The sequence below is a fragment of the Oncorhynchus keta genome, chromosome 34 (genome assembly GCF_023373465.1).
Source record: "Oncorhynchus keta strain PuntledgeMale-10-30-2019 chromosome 34, Oket_V2, whole genome shotgun sequence".
Lineage (NCBI taxonomy): Eukaryota > Metazoa > Chordata > Actinopteri > Salmoniformes > Salmonidae > Oncorhynchus > Oncorhynchus keta.
Genome location: NC_068454.1, coordinates 9,551,854 through 9,568,388, shown reverse-complemented (window position 1 = coordinate 9,568,388; position 16,535 = coordinate 9,551,854). Strand labels below are relative to the sequence as shown.

The 16,535-nt window shown below is 43.2% G+C and overlaps 1 protein-coding gene and 1 long non-coding RNA gene across 15 annotated transcripts in view; both read left to right on the top strand.

Annotated features, from left to right (window-relative positions):
* LOC118366714 (anion exchange protein 3-like) overlaps nucleotides 1–16,298 on the top strand; it is a 100,340-nt gene extending 84,042 nt beyond the window's left edge. For all 7 annotated transcript variants that reach the window (XM_052493054.1, XM_052493053.1, XM_052493057.1 and 4 more), the window contains 10 exons: nucleotides 457–675; nucleotides 1,050–1,198; nucleotides 1,737–1,931; nucleotides 2,148–2,351; nucleotides 2,578–2,667; nucleotides 2,871–3,037; nucleotides 6,928–7,181; nucleotides 8,551–8,720; nucleotides 9,376–9,549; nucleotides 14,052–16,298. In XM_052493054.1, the coding sequence (XP_052349014.1) occupies nucleotides 457–675; nucleotides 1,050–1,198; nucleotides 1,737–1,931; nucleotides 2,148–2,351; nucleotides 2,578–2,667; nucleotides 2,871–3,037; nucleotides 6,928–7,181; nucleotides 8,551–8,720; nucleotides 9,376–9,549; nucleotides 14,052–14,132 (1,703 nt within the window). In that variant the 3' untranslated portion in view covers nucleotides 14,133–16,298. The remainder of the gene's footprint in view (nucleotides 1–456; nucleotides 676–1,049; nucleotides 1,199–1,736; nucleotides 1,932–2,147; nucleotides 2,352–2,577; nucleotides 2,668–2,870; nucleotides 3,038–6,927; nucleotides 7,182–8,550; nucleotides 8,721–9,375; nucleotides 9,550–14,051) is intronic.
* Nucleotides 9,556–14,045, top strand: LOC127914982 (uncharacterized). Of its 8 annotated transcripts, none has more exons than XR_008089708.1 (5): nucleotides 9,556–11,007; nucleotides 11,148–12,195; nucleotides 12,230–12,445; nucleotides 12,768–12,875; nucleotides 12,984–14,045. It is a non-coding gene; the product is annotated as an uncharacterized LOC127914982 (long non-coding RNA). The 8 variants fall into 8 exon arrangements; XR_008089709.1 differs by having other exon boundaries at nucleotides 11,078–12,195; XR_008089713.1 differs by having other exon boundaries at nucleotides 9,556–11,077; nucleotides 11,218–12,195.
* Nucleotides 16,299–16,535: the final 237 nt, after the last annotated feature.

Genomic DNA, 16,535 nt, shown 5'->3' with positions numbered 1-16,535 from the left:
CCCATTTAGGGTCCCAGGACTAGATTGAGAATCCCAGGCATTCTGTCTGTCTGTCTGTCTGTCTGTCTGTCTGTCTGTCTGTCTGTCTGTCTGTCTGTCTGTCTGTCTGTCTTTTTTATTTTATTTGATTTATTTAACCTTTATTTAACCAGGTAGGCCAGTTGAGAACCAAGTTCTCATTTACAACTACGACCTGGCCAAGATAAAGCAAAGCAGTGCAACACAAACAACACAGAGTTACACATGGAATAAACAAACGTACAGTCAATAACACAATATAAAAATCTATATACAGTGTGTGCAAATGTAGTAAGATTAGGGAGGTACGGCAATAAAGGACATAGTGGTGAAATAATTACAATTTTGCAATTAAATAGATGTGCAGAAGATGAATGTGCAAGTCGAATGAATGAATGTGCAAGTCTGTCTGTGTGTCTGTCTGTCCGTCCAAACCAGAGGTGAGCCAGGATGAGCAGGAAGAGGAGGAGGACCAGGAGGTGGACCCCATGAAGAGGTCGGGCATCCCCTTCGGAGGCCTCATCCATGACATCAGGCGGCGCTACCCGCGCTACGCCAGCGACATAAAGGATGCCTTGGACTCACAGTGCATCGCCGCTGTCATTTTCATCTACTTCGCCGCCCTCTCACCCACAATCACCTTTGGAGGGCTGCTGGGTAAGAGAGCATGGTGGCTCATGCCCACACTAATTGTTTTTCTTCTACCTCAAGAATGTGATTGACTGACTTGTCAGAGCAAACAATGACATGTTTGCTATCTGTCCTAAGAGAATGTGTACTCCATAAAGAGCTAGCTAGCTAATTAACCAGCTAGCTTGATAGATCCTCAAATTGGAAAAAATGTTGTGACGACCTAGCTAGCTGGGCAACTCCATTTCCTTTTATCTCTACTGTGCATGTCACTGTAGGTTTTAGACACTGATTCATTCATTGATACTCTAGTGTTCTCATTAAGTAGAAAGTAGCTGTTACTGAACGAGAGGAAGTTTAAAACTGTCAGTCAATATCCTTCTGCCTTTCCATTTAAACAGGAGAGAAAACAGAGGGCATGATGGGAGTGTCGGAGCTCATCATCTCCACAGCGACCCTGGGGGTACTTTTCTCTCTGATGGCCGGACAGCCCCTCCTCATCATCGGCTTCTCAGGACCCCTGCTGGTGTTTGAGGAGGCCTTCTACAAGGTGCCTGAACAAAAACATATTTACAGCATGGCGATGGTAGATTATAATCCATCCAAAAATCACAGTCATTTTATGCATTTAAAAAATTGTCATGACAACGTTAGGAAAGTTCATGTTCCATTTGAAAGCCTATTTTCTCATATTCTGAGCCTAATAGCCTCTCCTGCAGTCAAATGACCTAGTGGCCTCATGGGTGGAATGTTATACATTTTTTCAGAAGTAATATAAAAAAAAAAAATGTAACCCGCTGAAAAGTGTTTCTATGTCAAACGGTTTTGTTATATTTCAGTCTTCTGTGATGTATGTAAAGTGTAATTTTGGGATGCAAATTTTAAATGTAATACATTTCAACTCTATATCTGACGTGGTACGTGTCTTCTTTATTCTAAGGCGAAATGCATGTGTGTGAGGTGTATACTTTTATTTCAAAGTAGATTTGTTTAAGACTACCAACAAACACTCTGTGTAACCCTGATTTAACCCTCTGCAGTAAAAGGTTAAACATCTATTTAACCCTCCCTCCCTTTTCCACCCTCAGTTCTGCCAGGCCCAGGGCTTTGAGTACCTGACGGGCCGGGTGTGGGTCGGCTTCTGGCTCGTCTTCATAGTGCTGTTGATAGTGGCGGCCGAGGGAAGCTTCTTGGTTAAATACATCTCACCCTTCACCCAGGAAATATTTGCCTTCCTCATCTCACTCATCTTCATCTACGAGACCTTCTCCAAGCTCATCAAGGTACAACCAGTAGACAATGTTTTACATGACGACAGTCTAAAGGGCTGTAACTTCGTTGTTCTTTGGAAAAGAATAGAATAGATCAAATTGACCAGATGTGGTATTTGGCATATAATAATGACGGAAATTAAAATAAATCATTTTATGGTAAGTCCCAGCTGGTTGCATGGGATCCGTCCATTTGACTGTGACATGGATATTTTGTCCCTTTTCCAGGTATTCCAGGAGCATCCTCTGATGAGAAGCTACCCGCCTGCCTTTGGCCTTCCCGGCATGGAGTTCACCAACCCCACAGACCCCCATGGCCCCATCCTAAACCAACCCAACACGGCCCTGATGTCTTTCATCCTCATGCTTGGTACCTTCTTTGTGGCCTACTTCCTTAGGAAATTGCGCAACAGTCGATTCCTGGGTGGGAAGGTAACCTATCGCAGTCATTTTCTCAGGAACCCCTCGTGTGTTGTCCATGAGCTCATGTCCAAGTTTTTGTCTGTGTATCTGTCTTACAAATTACAATAACAATTTGATCACAAAAAACTTGAAGTGTCATGGATGCAGTATGAATTTCCTATTTTAGGCCTATATGATCTCTGCAATTGACCCTATGATCTGAAGAATTCAATTTTATCATGTGATCCCCCCCAAGGCCAGAAGAATCATCGGAGACTTTGGCATCCCCATCTCCATCCTGTTCTCTGTACTGTTGAGTTACTCTGTCCCCGACACATATACCCAGGTAACCATGACAACTAACTCCTACATCTATCCGTACAGATATCTAAAGGCTACCCTCCATCCCTGTTAACTACACGCCCTAACTCACACACCACTAACACATTGAATATTTAAATGACGTCTCTCACAACCAACTCTCCTGTACTTCCTCCTGTACTTCCTCATCATAACAACTTCCTGTTTCTGTCGCTTGGGGTTTTACAGAAGCTGAATGTACCGTCTGGTTTCTCGGTCACGTCTCCTGACAAGCGGGGCTGGTTCATCAGTCCGTTCGGCGACCTCAAGCCCTTCCCCGCGTGGATGATGGGGGCATCGGTGGTGCCTGCCCTCCTCGTCTTCATCCTCATCTTCATGGAGACACAGATCACCTCGTAAGTGTTGCAGCTTGCTACGGTAACACAGTTCACTTTTGTTCAGTGAAGAGTGTCAATCCGTATAGTGGTGCTTGTCAGATGTGTTAGACTAGATCAGCTTGTGATCAGGATACAGGTTGGCTCATGCATACAGTTGAAGTCGGAAGTTTACATGCACCTTAGCCAAATACATTTAAACTCCGTTTTTCACAATTCCTGACATTTAATCCCAGTAATAATTCCCTGTTTTAGGTCAGTTAGGATCAACACTTTATTTTAAGAATGTGAAAAGTCAGAATAGTAGTAAAGATAATGATTTATTTCAGCTTTTATTTATTTCATCCCATTCCCAGTGGGTCAGAAGTTTACATACATTCAATTAGTATTTGGTAGCATTGCCTTTAAATTGTTTAACTTGGGTCAAATGTTCCGGGTAGCCTTCCACAAGCTTCCCACAAGAAGTTGGATGAATTTTGGCCCATTCCTCCTGACAGAGATGGTGTAAGTGAGTCAGGATTGTAAGACCTCCTTGATTGCACACACTTTTTCAGTTCTGCACACAAATGTTTGATGGGATTGAGGTCAGGGCTTTGTGATGGCCACTCCAATACCTTGACTTTGTTGTTCTTTCGCCATTTTGCCACAACTTTGGAAGTATGATTGGGGTCATTGTCCATTTCGAAGACCCATTTGCGACCAAGCTTTAACTTCCTGACTAATGTCTTGAGATGTCGCTTCAATATATCCACATCATTTTCCTACCTCATGTTGCCATCGATGTTGTGAAGTGCGCCAGTCCCTCCTGCAGCAAAGCTGCTGGCACCCCTGTGCTTCACGGGTGGAATGGTGTTCTTCGGCTTGCAAGCATCCCCCTTTTTCCTCCAAACATAATGGTCATTATGGCCAAACAGTTTTATTTTTGTTTCATCAGACCAGAGGACAATTCTCCAAAAATGTGCAGTTGCAAACCAAAGTCTGGCTTTTATATGGCGGTTTTAGAGCAGTGGCTTCTTCCTTGCTGAGTGGCCTTTCAGGTTATGTCGATATAGGACTTGTTTTTACTGTGGATATAGATATTTTTGTACCTGTTTCCTCCAGCAACTTCACAAGGTGCTTTGCTGTTGTACTGGGATTGATTTGCACTTTTCGCACCAAATTCATCTCTAGGAGACAGAACGCATCTCCTTAATGAGCAGTATGACGGCTGTGTGGTCCCATGGTGTTTATACTTCCGTACTATTGTTTGTACAGATGAACGTGGTACCTTCAGGTGTTTGGAAATTGCTCCCAATGATGAACCAGACTTCTGAGGTCTTGGCTGATTTCTTTTGATTTTCACATGATGTCAAGCAAAGAGGCACTGCGTTTGAAGGTAGGCCTTGAAATACATCCACAGGTACACCTCCAATTGACTCAAATGATGTCAATTAGCCTATCAGAAGCTTCTATAGCCATGACATCATTTTCTGGAATTTTCCAAGCTGTTTAAAGGCACAGTCAACTTTGTATGTAAACTTCTGACCAACTGGAATTGTAATACAGTGTAAGTTAAATAAGTTAAATAATCGGTCTGTAAACAATCGTTGGAAAAATTACCTGTGTCATGCACAAAGTAGATGTCCTAACCAACTTGCCAAAACTATAGTTTGTTAACAAGAAGTTTGTGGAGTGGTTGAAAAATTTGCTTTAATGACTCCAACCTAAAGTGTATGTAAACTTCCAACTTCAGCTGCACTCCGCCAGACTCCAAGACAATGTGCTGTAGGACGTTGGTGTTGTGCTAAAGGCTAGAGCTGCTGCTTTCAAGGAGCGGGAGACTAATCCGGAGGCTTATAAGAAATCTCACTACGTCCTCAGACAAACCATCGAACAAGTAAATTCTCAATACAGGATTAAGATTGAATCCTACTACACCGGCTCTGAAGATTGTTGGATGAGGCAGGGCTTGAAAACTATTACGTACTACAAAGGGAAAACCAGACGTGAGTTGCCCAGTAACGCGAGGCTACCAGACAAGCTAAATGCCTTTTATGCTCGCTTTGAGGCAAGCAACACTGAAGCATGCACGGGAGCACCAGCTGTTCTAGATGACTGTGTGATAACGCTCTCGGTACCCGATGTGAACAAAACCTTTAAACAGGTCAAGATTCACAAAGCAGCTGGGCCAGACAGATTACCAGGACGTGTTCTCAAAGCATGCGCGGACCAACTGTCAAATGTCTTCACTGACATTTTCAACCTCTCCTGACCGAGTCTGTAATACCTACATGTTTCAAGCAGACCACCATAGCCCCTGTGCCCAAGGAAGCGAAGGTAACCTGCCTAAATTATTACCGCCCGTGGCACTCACGCCATGAAGTGCTTTGAAAGGATGGTCATGGCTTACATCAACAGCATCCTCCTAGGACACCCTAGACCCACTCCAATTCGCATACCGCCACAACAGATCCACAGATGATGCAATCTCAATCGCACACCACACTGCCCTTTCTCACCTGGACAAAAGGAACACCTATGTGAGAATGCTGTTCATTGACTACAGCTCAGCGTTCAACACTGTAGTGCCCACGAAGCTCATCACTAAGCTAAGGATCCTGGGACTAAACACCTCCCTCTGCAACTGGATCCTGGACTTCGTGAAGGACCGCCCCCAGGTGGTAAGGGTAGGCAAAAAAACATGTCTGCGACGCTGACCCTTAACACTGGGGCCCTTCAGGGGTGTGTAGTCCCCCCTGTACTCCCTGTTCACTCACAAATGTGTAACCAAATATGACTCCAACACCATCATTAAGTTTGCTAACGACACAACAGTGATAGTCCTTGTCACCGACAACTATGAGACGGCCTATTGGGAGGTCAGAGAACTGGCAGTGTGGTGCCAGGACAACAACCTCTCCCTCAATGTGAGCAAGACTAAGGAGCTGATCGTGGACTACAGGAAAAGGTGCGCCGACCAGGCCCCCATCAACATTGGGGCTGTAGTGGGTCGATAGTTTCAAGTTCCTTGGTGTCTACATCACCAACGAACTATCATGGTCCAAAAATACCAAGACAGTCATGCAACCGCTTCAGAGAGACCATGCCACGCAACCGCTTCAGAGAGACCATGCCACGCAACCGCTTCAGAGAGACCATGCCACGCAACCGCTTCAGAGAGACCATGCCACGCAACCGCTTCAGAGAGACCATGCCACGCAACCGCTTCAGAGAGACCATGCCACGCAACCGCTTCAGAGAGACCATGCCACGCAACCGCTTCAGAGAGACCATGCCACGCAACCTCTTCAGAGAGACCATGCCACGCAACCGCTTCAGAGAGACCATGCCACGCAACCGCTTGTTCATGCACTGGTGCTTTTGTTTAGGAATACGGCAAATCATGTCACATGTGAACTGGCCAGTTAAGTTATTATTATCTTTTTCATTTAAACTTTTTCAAAAGAATCTGTAACTGGACTTCATTTCATTTCTAGAACTCTATTACTATCAAATATACAAATAAAGTTTATCAAATGGATTACACTGTCATGTTTTTATTGTTACGGAAACTAAAATAGGCTATAGGCCGACTTTTTTTTATCGAGGACTTTGTAGAATTGTACAAAACATATCCTTGACTTCTAGTGTTAACCAACAGGCATCTGATCCATCTCTTGAATTAACCAATCAGATTGTAGTAAAGTGAAGAGGAAAGACGTTACACAATTACGATCTTCATATCACAGGCACAGAACCAGATACTCTGTGTAACGATGTGTGTGTGTGTGTGATTTTGCACGCATATCTCTGTGTGTGATTTTGCACGCATATCTGTGTGTGTATGATTTTGCACAAATGTGTTTCTGCATGTGTGTGTTTATTTATACCTCCCTTACACTTTCCTTATCCCCCCTCTCCCCTCAACCCAGACTCATCGTCAGCAAGAAGGAGCGTCGACTGGTCAAGGGCTCTGGCTTCCACCTGGACCTGCTGCTCATCGTCACGCTGGGCGCCATGTGCCCTCTGTTAGGCCTGCCCTGGCTCACCGCCGCCACGGTGCGCTCTGTCACGCACGTCAACGCCCTTACTGTCATGAGCAAGGCCACAGCGCCCGGCGAGAAGCCTGTGATCCAGGAGGTGAAGGAGCAGCGGTTGACGGGCCTTGTAGTTGCCGTGCTCGTGGGTGAGGAGGATGCTGTTGTTCTGGAAAGGGTTGGATTGGATATCTAGGTCCTGGGGTGGTTGTTGGGATGTGAAGGAAGGTGTTCCTCATAGTAGATAGTGGTCCATTCTGAGGCGTCTTTGACTATGGTACCTTGTGAGGTGTACTTTACCATTGGGATTCAGGAAAGTAACATGGAAAGCAAACCAAGAAATTGGAAAATAAACAGACAATGAGTTGACAGTGACTTCAGTCTGGTTGTAGAGGTGTTATTTATCTGTGTATAACGAGGCTTCCTCTGGTTGTAGAGGTGTTATTTATCTGTGTATAACAAGGCTTCCTCTGGTTGTAGAGGTGTTATCTGTGTATAACAAGGCTTCCTCTGGTTGTAGATGTGTTATTTATCTGTGTATAACGAGGCTTCCTCTGGTTGTAGAGGTGTTATTTATCTGTGTATAACGAGGCTTCCTCTGGTTGTAGAGGTGTTATTTATCTGTGTATAACGAGGCTTCCTCTGGTTGTAGAGGTGTTATTTATCTGTGGATAACGAGGCTTCCTCTGGTTGTAGAGGTGTTATCTGTGTATAACAAGGCTTCCTCTGGTTGTAGATGTGTTATTTATCTGTGTATAACGAGGCTTCCTCTGGTTGTAGAGGTGTTATTTATCTGTGTATAACGAGGCTTCCTCTGGTTGTAGAGGTGTTATTTATCTGCGTATAACGAGGCTTCCTCTGGTTGTAGAGGTGTTATCTGTGTATAACAAGGCTTCCTCTGGTTGTAGAGGTGTTATCTGTGTATAACAAGGCTTCCTCTGTGATTAAAACTAACCAACCTTGTATTTACGTTCCTGTTTGGTGTTCCACCTGAACACAAAGCTTGTCATTTTTTTGTTCTGGATGAAAATTTTGTTCTGGGTTAACATTTAGTCCTTACTTTACCTTTAGTTCTATCTTAATATTTAGTTCTGGGTTAACATTTAGTCCTCACTTAACCTTTAGTTCTATCTTAATATTTAGTTCTGGGTTAACATTTAGTCCTCACTTAACCTTTAGTTCTATCTTAATATTTAGTTCTGGGTTAACATTTCGTCCTCACTTAACCTTTAGTTCTATCTTAATATTTAGTTCTGGGTTAACATTTAGTCCTCACTTAACCTTTAGTTCTATCTTAACATTTAGTTTTGGTTAACATTTAGTTATGTTTTAATATCTAATTCTGGATTAGCATTTTGTTCTGGGTTAACATTTAGTTCTGGGTTAACATTTAGTTCTGGTTTAACATTTAGTTCTAGATTAACATTTATTCTTGGGTTAACCGAGATTGATTACCCTACAGATCCCGAGGCAACCTAAATGTCACACATTTGACCTTTCACCTTTGACTTTCCCTAGGGATGTCCCTCGTGATGACAGATGTGCTTCGTCACATTCCGCTGGCCGTGTTGTTCGGGATCTTCCTCTACATGGGCGTCACGTCAATCACCGGCATCCAGCTCTACGAGCGCATCACTCTCATGTTCACGCCCGCCAAGCACCACCCCGATCACATATATGTGACCAAGGTGAGCCCTTTACCAGAATATGATGGAGAGTCTAACCACATACACTGTACGTGACCAAGGTGTTCCTTCTACCAGAATATGATGATCCGTTTCTGTTATAGATGTCTGGTTTCTATTCCTGGTCTGTTTGTGATTTTATTGAAATATATATAAAAATCAATAACAATATGATGAAGTTGCCCCAAGGCATTGATATAATGTCACTTTTCTGATCAATGTAAGTAAAAGACTAGAGGAGATCCACCCAGTAGATGGAGCTCAATCCATCTAATTCTATATAACAAATTCCATATGCAGGGTACCAACCATTTTTTGCCCATCTATCTGTCTGTATGTCTAGCATGTCAATTGTCCTGCCCAGAATATTATCCCTAAATAAATTATTTCCAAACACTGTTAATTGGCAATAAAGTATGAATTCAATACAATTTGTAACACTGTACTTAAAGCATGCAGGTATAATACATTAGGATGCTGTTTTAATGGATTGTAAAGGCTTGTCATAAGCATGTATAGCCCCATAATTGTGTGTGTGTGTGTGTGTGTGTGTGTGTGTGTGTGTGTGTGTGTGTGTGTGTGTGTGTGTGTGTGTGTGTGTGTGTGTGTGTGTGTGTGTGTGTGTGTGTGTGTGTGTGTGTGTGTGTGTGTGTTGCAGGTGAAGACGTGGCGTATGAACATGTTCACCATCATCCAGCTGGCCTGCATCATGTTGCTGTGGGTGGTCAAGTCCACCGTGGTCTCGCTCGCCTTCCCCTTCATCCTCATCATGACCGTGCCGCTCCGCCGCCTCATCCTCTCCCGGATCTTTGAGGAGCGTGAGCTCCAGGCGGTAGGTGGACATTCCTGGAATGACCTGAATTCTGGCCCAATCATCTGGTCTGGGCATCATTGGGTCGCACATTAGAAGTAGTAGCATGGCCCTGCCTACACCTAACAACTTGCTTTTTAAATTAGATAAGCAAAAAATATTCCACTTTATTTGGAACAGCAAGCCAGACAAAATTAAACAGCCCTATTTATATAATTAATATGAATTTGGAGGGAAGAAATTATGAAATATTAAAACATTGGACCTCTCAATAAAGGCTTCAGTCATTCAAAAGCTATACTTAAATCCAAACTGGTTCTCTAGCACACTGGTTCTCTAGCACACTGGTTCTCTAGCAAACTGGTTCTCTAGCACACTGGTTCTCTAGCAAACTGGTTCTCAATCCTGGTCATGGGGACACAAACAGGTGCACATTTTAGTTTTTGCCCCTAGCACCACACAGCTGATTCAAATGATCAACTCGTCAAAAGGCTTTGATGATTTGAATCAGGTGTGTGGTGCTAGGGCAAAAACAAAAATGTGTCCCCAGGACGAGGATTGAGAACCACTGCGAGCAGATTAGTAAGAATGGCTCACCCCTTTTTCCGCTTTATTCAGATTACAATGTCTCACTTTCGTTTTTTTGACAATGAAATAATCTCCAAAATATCTCTATTTTGAAAACAGGCAATAGAAAGCTGGTTGAAATTTCAGTTTAATCCACCAGAAAAGACTAAACAAATATTAGATAAAATATTAGGGTTAAACTAAAATAAACAAATTGGTAAAGATATATTTAAAACATTTGAGGGAAAAAAATAAAAACAGCATAATCTTGGTAAATTATGTCATAAATAGGACTGGTGGCGATATTTCAGACATCCAGCTAGCAAATGTATATGGAAATATCTGCTCTACTCAAAATCCCATCCAACTTATTGCAGCATTACCTCAAACATGGAGAAGAAGTGGAAAGGGAAGAAGGTAAGGAATGGGTATGTCGGCCCTGCATTAAAGACCAAAATTGTTATAAGTAAAAAAGTATACCAAGTTTCATTTAAGGACCCAAAAATTGACAGCTGCGCCTTACATGTTGCAAAATAGTTGGAGGAGATTTTCGATGTACCGACTCCATGACCCATGGTTTATGAACTGATACACGAAACGACACAGAATGTCAAATACATGAACAAAAATACAAGCGCAAGCAACAATTTCAATGATTTTACTGCGTTACAGTTCATATAAGGAAATCAGTCAATTGAAATAAATTAATTCGGCCTTGATCTATGCATGTCACATGATTGGGCAGGGGCACAGCCATGGGTGGGCTTGGGAGGGCTTAGGCCGACCCACTCACCTACTGGGGAGCCAGGCCCAGCCAATCAGAATGAGTTTTCCCCCACAAAAGGTCTTTGTTACAGACAGAAATATTCCTAATTTTCATTAGCTGTCTGGCTGGTCTCAGACGATCCCCAGGTGAAGAAGCCAGATGTCCTGAGATGGCGTAGTTACACATGGTCTGCGGTTGGTCTCAGACGATCCCCAGGTGAAGAAGTCAGATGTCCTGAGATGGCGTAGTTACACATGGTCTGCGGTTGGTCTCAGACGATCCCCAGGTGAAGAAGTCAGATGTCCTGAGATGGCGTAGTTACACATGGTCTGCGGTTGGTCTCAGACGATCCCCAGGTGAAGAAGCCAGATGTCCTGAGATGGCGTAGTTACACATGGTCTGCGGTTGGTCTCAGACGATCCCCAGGTGAAGAAGCCAGATGTCCTGAGATGGCGTAGTTACACATGGTCTGCGGTTGGTCTCAGACGATCCCCAGGTGAAGAAGCCAGATGTCCTGAGATGGCGTAGTTACACATGGTCTGCGGTTGTGAGGCCGGTTGGACGTCCTGCCAAATTCTCTAAAATGTCGTTGGAGGTTGCTTATGGTAGAGAAATTAATATTCAGTTCTCTGGCTACAGCTCTGGTGGACATACCTGTAGTCAGCATGCCAATTGTACGCTCCCTCAAAACTGGAGTGGCCACTCTAAAACAGCACATTTTAGAGTGGCCTTTTATTGTCCCTAGCACAAGGACAAGCACAAATTTGTGCACATTTGAGAGAAATACGTTTTTTGTGCGTATGGACGATTTCTGTGATGTTTTATTTCAGCTCATGAAACATGGGACCAACACTTTACATGTTGCATTTATATTTTTATTGAGTATATATGGGGGAAACAACCATCCCAGCTCTGCAGATATTGCTGCGAAGAGACACAATCATTAGAGCCCTTATTTTTGGTACTGCCCATATGTTGCTTGTTTTTGGTCGCAGGTTCTGGAATGGCAGAAAAATTGCAACATTTAGATGGCGCTAACTCTGCAAATAACGCTGCTGGGTGATTTGATCAATAAATGTCAATGATATATAATAATACTCTGAGGAAAAAAAATATATTTTTAATTTACAGTCTGTAGAAACTATGAGAATTTAAAGTTTCAGAACTTTTGTGAAACTTCACAGCACATTGGGAAAATGATGGCGTCTTGAAATCAAAACGGGATGTTCTTCAGAGATAGATGGGAGGGGTTGAGGGTAGCTGAAGGCTGGGACTGGAAGGTCTTCATAGATAGATGAGAGGGGTTGAGGGTAGCCGAAGGCTGGGACTGGAAGGTCTTCATAGATAGATGAGAGGGGTTGAGGGTAGGTCTTCATAGATAGATGAGAGGGGTTGAGGGTAACTGAAGGCTGGGACTGGAAGGTCTTCATAGATAGATGAGAGGGGTTGAGGGTAACTGAAGGCTGGGACTGGAAGGTCTTCATAGATAGATGAGAGGGGTTGAGGGTAACTGAAGGCTGGGACTGGAAGGTCTTCATAGATAGATGAGAGGGGTTGAGGGTAACTGAAGGCTGGGACTGGAAGGTCTTCATAGATAGATGGGAGGGGTTGAGGGTAGCTGAAGCCTGGGACTGGAAGGTCTTCATAGATAGATGAGAGGGTTGAGGGTAGCCGAAGGCTGGGACTGGAAGGTCTTCATAGATAGATGAGAGGGATTGAGGGTAACTGAAGGCTGGGACTGGAAGGTCTTCATAGATAGATGAGAGGGTTGAGGGTAACTGAAGGCTGGGACTGGAAGGTCTTCATAGATAGATGGGAGGGGTTGAGGGTAGCTGAAGGCTGGGACTGGAAGGTCTTCATAGATAGATGAGAGGGGTTGAGGGTAGCCGAAGGCTGGGACTGGAAGGTCTTCATAGATAGATGAGAGGGGTTGAGGGTAACTGAAGGCTGGGACTGGAAGGTCTTCATAGATAGATGAGAGGGGTTGAGGGTAACTGAAGGCTGGGACTGGAAGGTCTTCATAGATAGATGGGAGGGGTTGAGGGTAGCTGAAGGCTGGGACTGGAAGGTCTTCATAGATAGATGAGAGGGGTTGAGGGTAGCCGAAGGCTGGGACTGGAAGGTCTTCATAGATAGATGAGAGGGGTTGAGGGTAACTGAAGGCTGGGACTGGAAGGTCTTCATAGATAGATGAGAGGGGTTGAGGGTAACTGAAGGCTGGGACTGGAAGGTCTTCATAGATAGATGAGAGGGGTTGAGGGTAACTGAAGACTGGGACTGGATGGTCTTTAGAGATAGATGGGAGGGGTTGAGCGTAGCTGAAGACTGGGACTGGATGGTCTTTAGAGATAGAAGGGAGGGGTTGAGGGTAGCTGAAGGCTGGGATTGGATGGTCTTCAGAGATAGATGCGAGGAGTTGAGGGTAACTGAAGGCTGGGACTGGAAGGTCTTCATAGATAGATGAGAGGGGTTGAGGGTAACTGAAGGATGGGACTAAAAACAAACAAATGATAACGAATGTAAAATATACTGTCCATAAAATGTATATTGTGTAGCATGTATAAAATGGAAGTAGAAGCCTAAATATTGTTGTCCATTAGTTAGCTCCAATTAGGGAGGGGTGGTAGGTTTAGGGTAAAATAATAAAGAGGGAAAGTTATTTATATATATATATATATATACAGCAAGAAAAATATGGGTGTATTGGAAGTGATGCAGACAATTACATTGATGGAAGCTACAGTCTATCTGCAATATTAAAGCAGATCTACCCCCTTAATTAAAAAAAAATAATAATAATTAAACTAGAAAAAAGGTTGTAGCATGGATACCATGTATTCTCAGTGAATTTGTTTGTGAAAGATACACAACTACACTACACACTTACTATATTACTGTAGTATTTCATTTGACTATTCAAACATAATCCGTTTTATTCCAGTTAAAATATTTCTGTCCTTGAAATCAAGGCTCCAAACCTCATGATCGAAATGACAACAACTTGAGAATGGACTTTGTCAAAACACAGAGGATAATGGTGTGTGTGTGATGTGTGTGGTGTGTTTCACTATATTGGCCCAATGCATCAAGACACTAATCTAATTAATTCAGATGTTGATGACATCCCAACCTCCCTCACCCTCACCCTCACTCTCTCCCTCACCCTCTCCCTCACCCTCTCCCTCTACAGCTCGACGGGGAAGATGAGTCATCCCCCAACTTTGACGAGGATGGTCGGGACGAGTATAATGAGATTCACATGCTTGTGTAGACACGTGACACGGGGGGGCCCAATAGGCTCTCTCTGTCTTCCAACACGAACCAATTACGAGCAAGCTTCTTTGGAAGGCAAACCTTATAATGTCTGGGTAGCTGTGTTTTTCAACCCCCCCCACAGATGTGCTGAGGGTAGAATATTTGTCCAACAGAGAAACATTATGTATACATATATATATTATATGTGTATATTACTGTGTGTACGTATATATTCAAATCTTGCTCCTCTTTGATCTAAAAATGCTGTAAAGGAATAACCCCACTGTTATGATTTATTTCTGTGTGTCCTGCTCCAACTATAGATGTTTTCTCCCAGAAGGTCTGGGAGACTCTACTGCCCTACTGTGACAGTGTGGGTGAGGAATCCTAAAGTATGTGACATGGACAATGCACCATGTCAACACAGACCAGTCATTTAAAAACCCTCCTCCCTACACAAACTCTGGACATGGGTTCCTCCCCATTTCCTTTAACGGTCAAGCTCACTACAGATTCCAGGCGTACGTGTAATGTCGACAACCCCAAGGATTCCAGTAGGTTGGTTTCCTCGCCCATATTTTTGGGGCACCGGTGGGATGAACACTGGTTGTACGACAGCCTCACAGGTTTCACCAGGAGCCAATACTCCACTGCCTGCTCAGCGTAACTGCCTTCCCCCTCTTCTTCATACTGTAGGCCTTATCAGTGCAGTTTGACGTCGTCGCTAACCAAACAGTATGACGTTCCCTATTATTTGTTTTTCGTTGTTTGCTACTCACAGGACACGTTCATCTTTGACCTTTGCGATTCACCTGCACTGCCACACCAAGAACAGAAGAAGAATCATTGGATGAGACCTCTCAATGCATTTCCTCTGAAACGAAGATGCACTGAGTACTGTGTATGTGTTGGAGCAGTTTTTACGTTATGTGGTATATTCTGCATTTACATGCCAGTCCAATGATGTCACTGTGGATGTATATGTGAACACATTGTGATCTGCTGACCTTGAATACATTTAAATTGTTTATTTAGTATTTGTGACCATACGAATGAAATGTTATCCTACCTATTTATTTACAATTTTGTTTTAGTTGCCAAAATTCTATGAACCCATATTGACATATGGGATGCTTTTTCTAAATGTCTGTTTGTTCAATTAATAACTTTATTTGACACCTTTGTCACAGTCACTGGAATTATGCCACAGTTATCAAAATCACTGTGTCGCACCACTGTCATTGTGTACTTCCTTGTTCTGAGGACAACTGTTGGATGTGAATGGTACTGAAGCTTCATATGAACCCTTGAACTGCAAACAGATCATTGACCAGTAGTTTGTTGTTCCTGTTGTGAACACAAATCAGTCATGACATTTTGAAATGTTTTTCAAGTTATACACAGTTGGTTCAGAAGGGATGCTATACAACTTAGCATTAGTTTAACATGTAAAGTCACTGGAATGGACTCTTTGACACAAGGTTCAGAGTTTATACCCCACACAGGATGTCTGTGTATTTAAAATGTAAGTTTTCATGAGCTGTGTTGCAGAACCATTTTTGACTGGTTGTATTAACGCTAGATGCTAGGATTGGAGAGTTATTGAATGCATTTTGTGTATGGACAACCTACTTAGCCCCACACCATGTGAGACTTATTGAATGTATAGGCATACCCAATGGGCACACACTGGTTGCGACAACATTGTTTGACGAACGTGGAATAGACATTGTATTGCGTTCAGGGGACAGAAGAAAGACCGACACTAAAAAATCATCCTCAGGCATCGGGGGAAAAAAGTAAGAATTGGAATTGTGGTTATTATTCAAGAGGATATAAGGGTTGTTCTGTCAGTATTCTCTTTGTGTTGGAACAGGGACAAGAAAATCAAATGGGTATGGGGCTGGGGAAAAGCCCTGGCATGTTAGACGTTGGGAATCCACAATGTTTCATCACCTGATACCTCCATGCTAGCACAGACCAGACCGCCCACCCAAAATCTAGGAATATAGCCTTGTCACTTTTGAACAGACATTACCCAGACCTCTCGCTTGATTGAAAGTCTCCGGGCCCGTTTTTCCCTCATTTGATTGGATGTCCAGGACAAGGAATGTTTTTGTTGTCTGTACATTATGCACACTTGTGAAGGCTATTAATAAGTAGACAATCAGAAATGTACTCCTGTATATCTTTATGTATCTACTGTCATAAGGAATATGATAGATCCGCTAACCCTGTGGCGACATCCTATTGTATAATGAGCTCGTATTTCCCCAGTCCTTTTTTGTACTGCATATTCATTTGAATTAATGAGTCATTCCCAACTTGTTTGCGCCATGTAATAAATATGATGTTATAAAGGTGAAGCTCCCCTTTAAATAGTTATTATTCTCTTCAGAATTCTCTAAGCGTCAGGTCA